The 15,743-nt window shown below is 46.0% G+C and overlaps 1 protein-coding gene across 1 annotated transcript in view; it reads right to left on the bottom strand.

The window, feature by feature from the left end:
• LOC136491724 (uncharacterized) overlaps nt 1–15,261 on the bottom strand; it is a 38,810-nt gene extending 23,549 nt beyond the window's left edge. The window contains exon 1 of the mRNA XM_066487976.1: nt 11,752–15,261. Within this exon, the coding sequence (XP_066344073.1) occupies nt 11,752–15,159 (3,408 nt within the window). The 5' untranslated portion in view covers nt 15,160–15,261. The remainder of the gene's footprint in view (nt 1–11,751) is intronic.
• Nucleotides 15,262–15,743: the final 482 nt, after the last annotated feature.

Here is a 15,743-nt window from a genome sequence, read left to right as displayed (position 1 = left end):
TACCATCGGTTGCGTCCAAAACGATCTCAGAGCCTATGGTACGTCTAGCGCAAACCATGCACCTATCTTGCACCGACACTAACACAGTCTCCAAACGGAAAGAAGTGAGATTCCACATAACCCACATCACCTAGGAGTTCCATTAGGTGCATCCAAAATGATTTCCTAGCCTATGGTACGTTCGACGCAAACCGTGCACCTATCTTGCGTTATGATTAGGACTATCTCCAAACGTACCGAAATGAGCTTCCACTCGAGCCTCGTCACCTTGTGGTACCATCGGGTGTGACCAAAATGAATTCTAAGCCTATGGTACATCTAGTGCAAACCATGCACCTATCTTGCACCGACGCTAACACTACCTCCAAATGGAAAGAAGTGAGATTCCACATAACCCATGTCACCTTTAAGTTCCATTGGGTGCATCCTAAATGATTTCCTAGCCTATGGTACGTTCGACGCAAATCGTGCACCTATCTTGCGTCAAGATTAGCACTATCTCCAACTGTACCGAAATGAGCTTCCACTTGAGCCTCGTCACCTAGTGGTACCATCGGGTGCATCCAAAACGATCTCAGAGCCTGTGGTACGTCTAGCGCAAACCATGCACCTAGCTTGCTCCGACACAAACACTGTCTCCAAACAGAAAGAAGTGAGATTCCACATAACCCACATCACCTAGGAGTTCCATTGGGTGCATCCAAAATGATTTCCTAGCCTATGGTACGTTCGACGCAAACCGTGCACTTATCTTGCGTCAAGATTAGCACTATGTCCAAACGTACCGAAATGAGCTTCCACTTGAGGCTTGTCACCTAGTGGTACCATCGGGTGCGACCAAAACGATTTCTGAGCCAATGGTATGTCTAGTGCAAACCATGCAACTATCTTGCACCGACGCTAACGCTACCTCCAAATAAAAAGAAGAGAGATTCCACATGACCCACGTCACCAAGGAGCTCCATCGGGTGCATGCAAAATGATTTCCGAGCCTATGTTACGCTCGACGCAAACCGTGCACCTATCTTGCGTCAAGATTAGCACTATCTCTAAACGGAAAGAAGTGACATTCCACATGACCCACGTCACCTAGGGGTTCCATTGCGTGCATCCAAAATGATTTCCTATCCTATGGTACGTTCGATTCAAACCGTGCACCTATCTTGCATCAAGATTAGCACAATGTCCAAACGTACCGAAATGAGCTACCACTTGAGCCTCGTCAGCTAGTGGTACCATCGGGTGCGACCAAAATGATTTCTGAGCCTATAGTACGTCTAGAGCAAACCATGCACCTATCTTGCACCGACGCTAACACTACCTCCAAATGAAAAGAAGAGAGATTCCACATGACCTACATCACCAAGGAGTTCCATTGGGTGCATCAAAAATGATTTCCTAGCCTATGGTACGTTCGACGCAAATCGTGCACATATCTTGCATCAAGATTAGCATTATGTCCAAACGTACCGAAATGAGCTACCACTTGAGCCTCGTCACCTAGTGGTACCATCGGGTGCGACCAAAATGATTTCTGAGCCTATAGTATGTCTAGAGCAAACCATGCACCTATCTTGCACCGATGCTAACACTATCTCAAAATGAAAAGAAGAGAGATTCCACATGACCCACATCACCAAGGAGCTCCGTCGGGTGCATGCAAAATGCTTTCTGAGCCTCGTAAACCATGCACCTATCTTGCGTCAAGATTAGCACTATCTCAAAACGGACCGAAACGAGCTTCCACTTGAGCCTCGTCACCTAGTGGTACCATCGGTTGCGTCCAAAATGATCTCAAAGCCTATGGTACGTCTAGCGCAAACCATACACCTATCTTCCACCGATACTAACACTGTCTCCAAAAGGAAAGAAGTGAGATTCCACATGACCCACGTCACCTAGGAGTTCCATTGGGTGCATCCAAAATGATTTCCTAGCCTATGGTATGTTCGACGCAAACCATGCACCTATCTTGCGTCAAGATTAGCACTATCTCCAAACGTACCGAAATGAGCTTCCACTTGAGCCTCGTCACCTAGTGGTACCATCGTGTGCGACCAAAATGATTTTTGACCCTTTGGTACGTCTAGCGCAAACCATGCACCTAGCTTGCTCCGACACTAACACTGTCTCCAAACGGAAAGAAGTAAGATTCCACATAACCCACGTCACCTAGGAGTTCCATTGGGTGCATCCAAAATGATTTCCTAGCCTATGTTACGTTCGACGCAAACCGTGCACCTATCTTGCGTCAAGATTAGCACTATGTCCAAACATACCGAAATGAGCTTCCACTTGAGACTCGTCACCTAATCGAGTGCGACCAAAACGATTTCTGTGACTATGGTACGTCTAGTGCAAACCATGCACCTATCTTGCACCGACGCTAACACTACCTCCAAACAGAAACAAGAGAGATTCCACATGACCCATGTCACCAAGGAGCTCCAACGGGTGCATGCAAAATGAATTCCGAGCCTATGTTACGCTCGACACAAACCGTGCACCTATCTTGCGTCAAGATTAGCACTATCTCTAAACGGAAAGAAGTGACATTCCACATGACCCACGTTACCTAGGGGTTCCATTGGGTGCATCCAAAATGATTTCCTATCCTATGGTATGTTTGACGCAAACCGTGCACCTATCTTGCATCAAGATTAGCACAATGTTCAAACGTACCGAAATGAGCTACCACTTGAGCCTCGTCACCTAGTGGTATCATCGGGTGCGACCAAAATGATTTATGAGCCTATGGTACGTCTAGTGCAAACCATGCACCTATCTTGCACCGACGCTAACACTACCTCCAAATAGAAAGAAGAGAGATTCCACATGACCCACGTCACCAAGGAGCTCCATCGGATGCATGCAAAATGATCTCCAAGCCTATGTTACGTTCGACGGAAACCGTGCACCTATCTTGCGTCAAGATTAGCACTATCTCTAAACGGAACGAAACAAGCTTCCACATGAGCCTTGTCACCTAGTGGTACCATCGGTTGCGTCCAAAATGATCTCAGAGCCTATGGTACGTCTAGCGCAAACCATACACCTTTCTTCCAGCGACACTAACACTGTCTCCGAAAGGAAAGAAGTGAGATTACACATGACCCACGTCACCAAGGAGGTCCATTGGGTGCATCCAAAATGATTTCCTAGCCTATGGTACGTTCGACGCAAACCGTGCACCTATCTTGCGTTAAGATTAGCACTATCTCCAAACGTACCAAAATGGGCATCCACTTGAGCATCGTCACCTAGTGGTACCATCGGGTGCGACCAAAATGATTTTTGAGCCTATGGTACGTCTAGTGCAAACCATGCAGCTATCTTGCACCGACGCTAACACTACCTCCAAACGAAAAGAAGATAGATTCCATATGATCCATATCACCAAGGAGCTCCATCGGGTGCATGCAAAATGATTTTCGAGCCTATGTTACGCTTGACGCAAACCGTGCACCTATCTTGCATCAAGATTAGCACTATCTCCAAATGCACCGAAATGAGCTTCCACTTGAGCCTTGTCACCTAGTGGTACCATCGGGTGTGACCAAAATGATTTCTGAGCCTATGGTACGTCTAGTGCAAACCATGCACCTATCTTGCACCGACGCTAACACTACCTCCAAACAGAAAAAAGAAAGATTCCACATGACCCACGTCACCAAGGAGGTCCATTGGGTGCATCAAAAATGATTTCCTAGCCTATGGTACGTTCGACGCAAACCATGTACCTATCTTGCGTCAAGATTAGCACTATGTCCAAACGTACCAAAATGAGCTTCCACTTGAGCCTCGTCACCTAGTGGTACCGTCGGGTGCGACCAAAAGGATTTTTGAGCCTATGGTACGTCTAGTGCAAACCATGCACCTATCTTGCACCAACGCTAACACTACCTCCAAGCAGAAAGAAGAGAGATTCCACATGACCCACGTCACCAAGGAGCTCCATCGGGTGCATGCAAAATGATTTCTGAGCCTATGGTACGTCTAGTGCAAACCATGCACCTATCTTGCACCGACACTAACACTGTCTCCAAATGGAAAAGAAGTGAGATTCCACATAACCCACGTCACCTAGAAGTTCCATTGGGTGCATCCAAAATGATTTCCTAGCCTATGGTACATTCGACGTAAACCATGCACCTATCTTGCGTCAAGATTAGCACAATCTCCAAATGTACGGAAATGAGCTTCCACTTGAGCCTAGTCACCTAGTGGTACCATCTAGTGCGACCAAAACGATTTCTGGGCCTATGGTACGTCTAGTGCAAACCATGCACCTATCTTGCACCGATGGTAACACTACCTCCAAACAGAAAGAGGAGAGATTCCACATGACCCACATCACCAAGTTGGTCCATTGGGTGCATCAAAAATGATTTCCTAGCCTATGGTACGTTCGACGCAAACCGTGCACTTATCTTGCGTCAAGATTAGCACTATCTCTAAATGGACCGAAACGAGCTTCCACTTGAGCCTCGTCACCTAGTGGTACCGTCGGTTGCGTCCAAAACGATCTCAGAGCCTATGTATGTCTAGCGCCAACCATGCACCTAGCTTGCTCTGACACTAACACTGTCTCTAAACGGAAAGAAGTGAGATTCCACATAACCCACGTCACCTAAGAGTTCCATTGGGTGCATCCAAAATGATTTCCTATCCTATGGTACGTTCGATGCAAACCATGCACCTATCTTGCGTCAAGATTAGCACTATGTCCAAACATACCGAAATGAGCTTCCACTTGAGGCTCGTCACCTAGTGGTACCATCGGGTGCGACCAAAATGATTTTTGAGCCTATGGTACGTCTAGTGCAAACCATGCACCTATCTTGCACCGATGCTAACACTACCTCCAAACGAAAAGAAGAGAGATTCCACATGATCCACGTCACCAAGGAGCTCCACCGGGTGCATGCAAAATGTTTTCCGAGCCTATGTTATGCTCGACGCAAACCATGCACCTATCTTGCGTCAAGATTAGCACTATCTCTAAACGGAAAGAAGTGACATTCCACATGACCCACGTCACCTAGGAGTTCCATTGGGTGCATCCAAAATGATTTCCTATCCTATGGTATGTTCGACGCAAACCGTGCACCTATCTTGTTTCAAGATTAGCACTATGTCCAAATGTACCAAAATGAGGTACCACTTGAGCCTCGTCACCTAGTGGTACCATCGGTTGCGACCAAAATGATTTATGAGCCTATGGTACGTCTAGTGCAAACCAGGCACCTATCTTGCACCAATGGTAACACTACCTCCAAACATAAAGACGAGAGATTCCACATGACCCACATCACCAAGGAGGTCCATTGGGTGCATCAAAATGATTTCCTAGCCTATGGTATGTTCGACGCAAACCGTGCACCTATCTTGCGTCAAGATTAGCACTATCTTTAAACGCACCGAAACGAGCTTCCACTTGAGCCTCGTCACCTAGGGGTACCATCGGTTGCGTCCAAAACGATCTCAGAGCCTATGGTACGTCTAGCGCAAACCATGCACCTAGCTTGCTCCGACACTAACACTGTCACCAAACGGAAAGAAGTGAGATTCCACATAACCCACGTCACCTAGGAGTTCCATTGGGTGCATCCAAAATGATTTCCTAGCCTATGGTACGTTCGACGCAAACCATGTACCTATCTTGCGTCAAGATTAGCACTATTTCCAAACATACCAAAATGAGCTTCCACTTGAGACTCATCACCTAGTGGTACCATCGGGTGCGACCAAAACGATTTCTGTGCCTATGGTATGTCTAGTGCAAACCATGCACCTATCTTGCACCGACGCTAACACTACCTCCAAACAGAAACAAGAGAGATTCCACATTACCCACGTCACCAAGGAGCTGCAACGGGTGCATGCAAAATGATTTCCGAGCCTATGTTACGCTCGACACAAACCGTGCACCTATCTTGCGTCAAGATTAGCACTATCTCTAAACGGAAAGAAGTGACATTCCACATGACCCACGTCACCTAGGGGTTCCATTGGGTGCATCCAAAATGATTTCCTATCCTATGGTACGTTCGACGCAAATCGTGCACCTATCTTGCATCAAGATTAGCACAATGTTCAAACGTACTGAAATGAGCTACCACTTGAGCCTCGTCACCTAGTGGTACCATCGGGTGCGACCAAAATGATTTATGAGCCTATGGTACGTCTAGTGCAAACCATGCACCTATCTTGCACCGACGCTAACACTACATCCAAAGAGAAAGAAGTAAGATTCCACATAACCCACGTCACCTAGGAGTTCCATTGGGTGCATCCAAAATGATTTCCTAGCCTATGTTACGTTCGACGCAAACCGTGCACCTATCTTGTGTCAAGATTAGCACTATGTCCAAACATACCGAAATGAGCTTCCACTTGAGACTCGTCACCTAATCGGGTGCGACCAAAACGATTTCTGTGACTATGGTACGTCTAGTGCAAACCATGCACCTATCTTGCACCGACACTAACACTACCTCCAAACAGAAACAAGAGAGATTCCACATGACCCACGTCACCAAGGAGCTCCAACGGGTGCATGCAAAATGATTTCCGAGCCTATGTTACGCTCGACACAAACCGTGCACCTATCTTGCGTCAAGATTAGCACTATCTCTAAACGGAAAGAAGTGACATTCCACATGACCCACGTCACCTAGGGGTTCCATTGGGTGCATCCAAAATGATTTCCTATCCTATGGTATGTTTGACGCAAACCGTGCACCTATCTTGCATCAAGATTAGCACAATGTTCAAACGTACCGAAATGAGCTACCACTTGAGCCTCGTCACCTAGTGGTATCATCGGGTGCGACCAAAACGATTTTTGAGCCTATGGTACGTCTAGTGCAAACCATGCACCTATCTTGCACCGACGCTAACACTACCTCCAAACAGAAAGAAGAGAGATTCCACATGACCCACGTCACCAAGGAGCTCCATCGGATGCATGCAAAATGATCTCCAAGCCTATGTTACGTTCGACGGAAACCGTGCACCTATCTTGCGTCAAGATTAGCACTATCTCTAAACGGAACGAAACAAGCTTCTACATGAGCCTTGTCACCTAGTGGTACCATCGGTTGCGTCCAAAATGATCTCAGAGCCTATGGTATGTCTAGCGCAAACCATACACCTTTCTTCCACCGACACTAACACTATCTCCGAAAGGAAAGAAGTGAGATTACACATGACCCACATCACCAAGGAGGTCCATTGGGTGCATCCAAAATGATTTCCTATCCTATGGTACGTTCGACGCAAACCGTGCACCTATCATGCGTCAAGATTAGCACTATGTCCAAACGTACCAAAATGAGCTTACACTTGAGCCTCATCACCTACTGGTACCATCAGGTGCGACCAAAATGATTTCTGAGCCTAGGGTACATCTAGTGCGAACCATGCACTTATCTTGCACCGACACTAACACTACCCCCAAATGAAAAGAAGAGAGATTCCACATGACCCACGTCACCAAGGAGCTCCATCGGGTGCATGCAAAATGATTTCTGAGCCTATGTTACGCTCGACGCAAACCATGCACCTATCATGCGTCAAGATTAGCACTATCTCTAAACGGACCGAAACGAGCTTCCACTTGAGCCTTGTGACCTAGTGGTACCATCGGTTGCGTCCAAAACGATCTCAGAGCCTATGGTACGTCTAGCACAAACCATACACGTATCTTCCACCGACACTAACACTGTCTCCAAAAGAAAAGAAGTGAGATTCCACATGACCCACATCACCTAGGAGTTCCATTGGGTGCATCCAAAATGATTTCCTAGCCTATGGTATGTTCGACGCAAACCGTGCACCTATCTTGCGTCAAGATAAACACTGATGGGACAAGGGGTTGTTCCTGATCTTTTGGTGAGTGTGGATAAACTCGATTTAGGGTTTAGGGTTTAGGGTTTAGGGTTTAGGGACAAACGATGCACCTATCTTGCATTAAGATTAGCACTATCTCCAAACGTACCGAAATGAGCTTCCACTTGAGCATCGTCACCTTGTGGTACCATCGGGTGCGACCAAAACGATTTCTGAGCCTATGGTACGTCTAGTGCAAACCATGCACCGATACTAACACTGTCTCCAAACCGAAAGAAGAGAGATTCCACATGACCCAAGTCACCAAGGAGGTCCATTGGGTGCATCCAAAATGATTTCCTAGCCTATGGTACGTTCGATGCTAACCGTGCACCAATCTTGCGTCAAGATAAGCACTATCTCCAAACATATCGAAATGAGCTTCCACTTGAGCACCGTCACCTAGTGGTACCATCGGGTGCGACCAAAATGACTTCTGAGCCTATGGTACATCTAGTGCAAACCATGCACCTATCTAGCACTGACGCTAACACTACCTCCAAACAGAAAGAAGAGAGATTCCACATGACCCACATCACCAAGGAGCTCCATCGAGTGCATGCAAAATGATTTCCGAGCCTATGTTACGTTCGACGCAAACCATGCACCTATCTTGCGTCAAGATTAGCACTATCTCTAAGCGGACCGAAACAAGCTTCCACTTGAGCCTTGTCACCTAGTGGTACCACCGGTTGCGTCCAAAACAATCTCAGAGCCTTTGGTACGTCTAGCGCAAACCATGCACCTATCTTGCACCGACACTAACACTGTCTCCAAACCGAAAGAAGTGAGATTCCACATAACCCACTTCACCTAGGAGTTCCATTGGGTGCATCCAAAATGATTTCCTAGCCTATGGTATGTTCCACACCAACCGTGCACCAATCTTGTGTTAAGATTAGCACTATCGGCAAACGTACCAAAATGAGCTTGCACTTGAGCCTCGTCACCTAGTGGTACCATCTGGTGCGCCAAAACGATTTCTGAGCCTATGGTACGTCTAGTGCAAACCATGCACCTATCTTGCACCGACGCTAACACTCCCCCCAAACAGAAAGAAGAGAGATTCCACATGACCCACGTCGCCAAGGAGGTCCATCGGGTGCTTGCAGAATGATTTTCGAGCTAATGTTACACTCGACGCAAACCGTGCACCTATCTTGCATCAAGATTAGCACTATCTCTAAACGGACCGAAATGATCTTCCACTTGAGCCTCGTCACCTTGTGGTACCATCGGTTTTGTCCAAAATGATCTCAGAGCCTATGGTACGTCTAGCGCAAACCACACACCTATCTTCCACCGACACTAACACTGTCTCTGAAAGGAAAGAAGTGAGATTCCACATGACCCACATCACCCAGGATTTCCATTGGGTGCATCTAAAATGATTTCCTAGCCTATGGTATGTTCGACGCAAACCGTGCAGCTATCTTGCGTCAAGATTAGCACTATCTCCCAACGTACCGAAATGAGCATCCTCTTGAGCCTCGTCACCTAGTGGTACTATCGGGTGTGACCAAAATGATTTCTGAGCCTATGGTACGTCTTGTGCAAACCATGCAACTATCTTGCACCAACGCTAACACTACCTCCAAACGGAAAGAAGAAAGATTCCATATGACCCACGTCACCAAGGAGGTCCATTGGGTGCATCAAAAATGATTTCCTAGCCTATGGTATGTTCGACGCTAACCGTGCACCTATCTTGCATCAAGATTAGAACTATCTCCAAACGTATCGAAATGAGCTTCCACTTGAGCATCATCACCTAGTGGTACCATCGGGTGAGACCAAAATGACTTCTGAGCCTATGGTCCATCTAGTGCAAACCATGCACCTATCTAGCACCGACGCTAACACTGATGGGACAAGGGGTTGTTCCTGATCTTTTGGTGAGTGTGGATAAACTCGATTTGGGGTGGATTCGACGTTGGCTGTCCGACTACAACGACCACAAGGTTGCTGCGCCTTAGCAACAGGTACACCGGCTCCGATTGTGATGTTCTTGCCGTGCCAAGAACACCATGAACCTGCAAGCAACCGAGAACAAGCAAGAACAAGATGAACAAGCAAATAACTCACGGATTTAAGCCAAAGGCCGAATCTGAATCACAAGTTGGGGTCTTGAAACAAGCAAATCGGGTGGTCTAGTCGACACACGCGTTTACAAGGAAGAAGCAGCAGCTATCTTGCATCTAAACAAAACCCAACCTCATTCTGATGGCTGCTGGCTCTATTTATAAGGAGGAGAGCACAAGGGGGAGTGGGAAACCCTAATCTAGGCGTCCCTCAATGGGCTGTAGGTCTGTGCGTCCTTTGGCTTGCTGCGCACAGATTCGGTAGATTCTGATAGTGGGGTTGGACCCATGTGAAAGAGGACGACGCGCTCTTTCCAACAAGTCAAAAACCAGCTTCATTGGATCTCGTATCAAGGAGTTATGGTACTTTTGATGGAGTGTTTCCTGCTGTCTCGAGATGAGCTGAGCGCCCCATTAATGATGATTCCCACTTGTTCGGCTGCTCCATCCTCATCATGGGGTCTAAACATGAGGCAATGGGGTCTTGACCAACATTCCTAAGAATAAGACAATCATCACCATGATTTAGTAGCATCCAATTCTGAGACGAGTTTGTATGAACAGCGAGGAACGACTTTACCTGATAATTAAGTTGTTGTGCTCGAGCTCTTGTCATCGGACCTTGTTGTGCAGCAGGTGTGGTTGTATCAATGGAAGGGATGTCCTCATCATCCTCCCCTTCTTGCATTTGAGTCGTCCTCGACTCTAGTTCATCCTCTTCTCCCAAATATGGTTTCAAATCTGCAATGTTAAAAGTGGGGCTAACCCCAAAAGCTGCAGGTAGCTCAAGTTTGTACGCATTATCATTAATCCTTTCTAACACTTTAAAAGGACCATCGGCTCTAGGCAGCAACTTAGACTTTCGCAAATCAGGGAACCTATCTTTTCTCAAATGGAGCCAAACTAGATCACCAGGTTCAAAAATGACATGTTTCTTCCCTTTGCTACCAGCTAGTTTATACTTTGCATTCATGCACTCTATTTTCTCTTTAGTGGTTTCATGCAATTTTAAGATCAGTTCAGCACGTTGTTTAGCATCAAAGTTCACTCGCTCCGAGGTCGGAAGAGGTAACAAATCAATAGGAGCACGTGGCACAAACCCATAAACAATCTCAAAAGGGCTTTTCTTAGTGGTAGAATGCTGTGAACGATTATAAGCAAACTCAACATGAGGCAAGCACTCTTCCCACATTTTTATGTTCTTTTTCAAAACAGCCCTAAGCAAAGTAGATAATGTTCTATTGACAACCTCAGTTTGTCCATCAGTTTGGGGATGACAAGTAGTGGAAAATAAAAGCTTAGTCCCTAGCTTAGCCCACAAAGTTCTCCAAAAATGACTAAGAAATTTTGCATCCCGATCAGAAACAATGGTGTTAGGCACACCGTGCAATCGAACAATCTCACGAAAGAACAAATCAGCAACATGTGTAGCATCATCGCTCTTATGACATGGTATGAAATGTGCCATTTTAGAAAATCTGTCCACAACAACAAACACACTATCCCTCCCCTTCTTTGTTCTAGGCAGTCCTAAAACAAAGTCCATTGAAATATCTTCCCACGGTGCACTTGGAACAGGAAGAGGCATGTATAAACCATGAGGATTAAGGTGTGACTTAGCTTTCTGGCATGTTGTGCAGCGAGCAACGAACCTCTCCACGTCTCTCCTCATCTTGGGCCAAAAGAAATGACCAGCAAGGATGTCCTCTGTCTTTTTCACACCAAAATGTCCCATGAGTCCTCCTCCATGCGCTTCCTGCAACAATAACAAACGCACAGAGCTAGCTGGAATGCATAGCTTGTTAGCTCTAAAGACAAACCCGTCGGTAAGGATGAATCTGTTCCATGTTTTCCCCTCTTGGCAATTCAGCAATACATCTTTGAAATCATTGTCATGTGCATATTGTTCCTTAATAGTTTCCAAACCAAAGATTTTAAAGTCAAGTTGTGAAAGCATGGTGTAACGTCTAGACAAAGCATCAGCAATTATATTTTCCTTCCCCTTTTTGTGTTTGATGACATAAGGAAAGGACTCGATGAATTCAACCCACTTGGCATGTCTACGGTTCAGTTTTGCTTGACTACGGATGTGTTTCAAAGATTCATGATCAGAATGTATGACAAACTCTTTGGGCCACAAATAATGCTGCCATGTTTCCAAAGTCCGAACTAGAGCAAGCAATTCCTTATCATAAGTAGAATAGTTCAAACTAGGGCCACTCAACTTTTCACTGAAATACGCCACAGGTTTCCCCTCTTGTAACAGCACACCACCCAACCCAATTCCACTAGCATCACATTCAAGCTCAAAGGTTTTGTTGAAATCAGGAAGTTGGAGTAAAGGTGCATGAGTTAACTTATCTTTGAGCGTGTTGAAAGCATCCTGTTGGGTTGCAGCCCAAGTGAAGGTTGCACCCTTCTTGGTGAGTTCATGCAGCGGGGCTGCAATGGTGCTGAAGTCCTTCACAAATCGACGGTAGAAACTAGCAAGTCCTAGAAAACTCCGCACTTGTGTGACCGTGCAGGGAACAGGCCAGCTGTGTATGGCCTCAACCTTGGCTTGATCAACTTCGATTCCCTGCGGTGTCACAACATATCCAAGAAAAGAAACTCGATCTGTGCAAAAGGTGCACTTCTCAAGATTGCCAAACAAGTGTGCATCCCGTAGAGCATTGAAAACGGCACGCAAATGATCAAGATGTTCCTCTAATGATCTACTATATATCAAGATGTCATCAAAGTATACCACCACGAATCTGCCAATAAAAGAGCGTAAAACCTCGTTCATTAATCTCATGAAAGTGCTGGGTGCATTAGTCAATCCAAAGGGCATGACAAGCCATTCATATAAACCAAACTTAGTTTTAAACGCTGTTTTCCATTCATCTCCTAGCTTCATACGAATTTGGTGGTAACCACTACGCAAATCAATTTTAGAGAACACAATTGAGCCACTCAATTCATCAAGCATATCATCTAACCTTGGAATAGGATGACGATATCTGATTGTGATGTTGTTTATCGCTCTACAATCAACACACATGCGCCATGATCCATCCTTCTTAGGAACTAAAAGCACGGGAACGGCACAAGGGCTAAGAGACTCACGCACATAACCTTTGTTGAGCAATTCTTGTACTTGTCTCTGAATCTCTTTTGTCTCATCCGGGTTGGTCCTATACGGCGCACGATTAGGCAAGGAAGCCCCAGGGATGAGGTCAATCTGGTGTTCAATCCCTCGAATTGGTGGCAGCCCCGGTGGTACCTCCTTTGGAAAAACATCGGCATACTCCTGCAAAAGATTAGTGACAGCAGGAGGCAAAGAAATAGATGTATCTTCGAGTGAAAATAAAGTTTCTTTGCAAACCAAAGCATAGCAAACAGTAGTACTAGCATCAATCTCATCCAAATCAGATTTGGTGGCAAAGTAACAAGAGCCTTTCAGCTTGATCTCATTTTTATTATGATGAACAGATTTGCTAGACTTCTTCTTATGTTTCTCAAGTTCATTAGCGACAATCTGATTTTCACTAGCAACAGCCTGATTCTTAAGTTTGCTAGCTCTAGCAAGTTCATCTCTTAGAATAGCCTCAGGGGACATGGGGTGCAACACAATCTTCTTGTCATTATGCACAAAAGAGTATTGATTTGTTTTACCAAAGTGCAAGGAATCTTTATCAAACTGCCATGGTCTACCTAACAACATAGAGCATGCTTGCATAGGCACAACATCGCAGTCAATGGAATCATGATAAGAACCAATGGCAAACTCTACCCTTACCAATCGTGTTACCTTCACCTTGCCGCTGCTGTTAAGCCACTGAATGTAGTAAGGCTGCGGGTGTGGTTTTGTGCTCAACAAAAGCTTCTTCACCATTTCAGCACTTGCCAAGTTGTTGCAGCTTCCTCCATCTATGATCACACGGCAAGAGCGTTCCTTGATCACACACTTGGTTTGAAACAAAGTGTGGCGCTGATTTTGCTCAGCCCTCTCCATTTGGGCACTTAGCACCCGCTGCACCACGAGGCTCTCATAGTGCTCAGCAGCTTCAGCCCCAATGTGCTCTTCGTCTTGTTGGAAATCATCTCCTTCCGCTACATTGTTAGCAGCAAGCAAAGCATATGTTTCTTCATCAAAATCACTAGCAGAGGAATACCCACCATCAGCTCGCACAACCATCACACGTGTGCTTGGGCAGTCCTTGCGTACGTGGCCATATCCTTTGCAGCGTAGGCACTGAATATCCCTTGTTCTCCCCGTGGATACCACCGAGGATGAACTCTTGGCAGATGTAGCCGTTGCTCCTCTAGTTGGTTCACTTGGGCATGGTACAGAATTTGTTGTAGAGGAGCGTGGCTTGATGGTCGAGGAAGATTGTGGGGGTGCACGCGTTGACGGTGCAGCAGCATTGGAGGGTGTCCATGGGCTAGCACGACCTGCAGGAATGTTAGCCCTCATGCTAGCTCGTCGTCCCTGCACTTCTCGTTCAGCTTTACAAGCAAGGTGAAATAAACGATTGACAGAATTATATTCCTTATAAGCTAGAATATCCTGAATCTCCCGGTTCAGCCCACCCATAAATCTAGCTATGGCACCATCCTCATTTTCCTCTAGCCTGCAACGAAGCATACCCATTTGTAGCTCTTGATAGTATTCTTCTACAGATTTGGATCCTTGCCTCAATTGTTGCAACTTATGTAAAAGATCACGGGAATAATAAGAAGGAACAAATCTGGCCCGCATGACCCGTTTCAAAGCATCCCAAGTTGGTGTGTTATTTGGGTTCTTACGATGGTATTCAGACCACCAAACAGAGGCAAAGTCAGTAAACTCACTAGTTGCAGCCCTAACACGTTTGTCCTCAGGGAAATCATGGCAAGTAAATTTCTGATCAACAGCTAATTCCCAACTAAGGTACATATCAGGATTATACCTCCCATCAAAAGCAGGTATGGTGAATTTAATCTTGCCAAATGAGTCATCGGCACGTACCTCTTGCCGTGGTCGGCGAGGACCTGTCTCATGGCGGCGGCGATGTTGTTCGATGCGTCGATGACCATTCAGCTCCTCATCAAGCTCAGTGTCCGCTGCATATTCTTCTTCATCATGACCAGCAGCACTGCCCATGGTGTTGTTGTTGTTGTGATTGCGTCGTTCGAAACCATCACAGCGATTCTGTTCCATCCTCTCCAATCGCTCCAAGACACCTACAAGAGATGTATTAACAGAACCAAGAGTGCCTTCCAAGGAAGCCAACTTGGTGTTGGTCTCAATCTGAGCCGTCTCCAATTGACCAAGGCGCTCATTGGTGACACGAACATCCTCATCAAGGTGTTCAGCATGGAGCCTCACTTTGCGTTCAAAGTGTTGCAGCAAGGCTTTTGATCGAGGTGATTGTGGAGGGGCCCTTTCACCTTCTCCTGCCATGGTTAGTATGTAGCAAGGGAATCACAAGAAAATATGTCCTACCAACTAACTGAATTAGGTGGCAACAATTTTCATTCTCTCAGCATGTGCAACCGAGTTCTTACAAGTCCTTACCTTGCTATGCAGATGGTGTTGGCGACGACAAGAACAACACAAGTAGTAGCAAGTAGAACCCTGTGACGTTGTAGATAATTTGTGGAGCTGTAGGTGGCTTAAAAAAAATCAAGGTACAGCTGGAACCACGTTAGTCAATGCAAGTTGAATAAGTGTTCAAAGATAGTACCGTGCTGGTCCTAGGCTAACCCGTGCTAGAGACGCGAGCCTAGACACAAATGTTGTCA

Source organism: Miscanthus floridulus, chromosome 11, assembly GCF_019320115.1.
Source record: "Miscanthus floridulus cultivar M001 chromosome 11, ASM1932011v1, whole genome shotgun sequence".
In the NCBI taxonomy this organism is placed as follows: Eukaryota; Viridiplantae; Streptophyta; class Magnoliopsida; order Poales; family Poaceae; genus Miscanthus; species Miscanthus floridulus.
The sequence above is the reverse complement of the archived record's forward strand: the minus strand, read 5'-3'. Positions and strand labels throughout refer to the sequence as shown.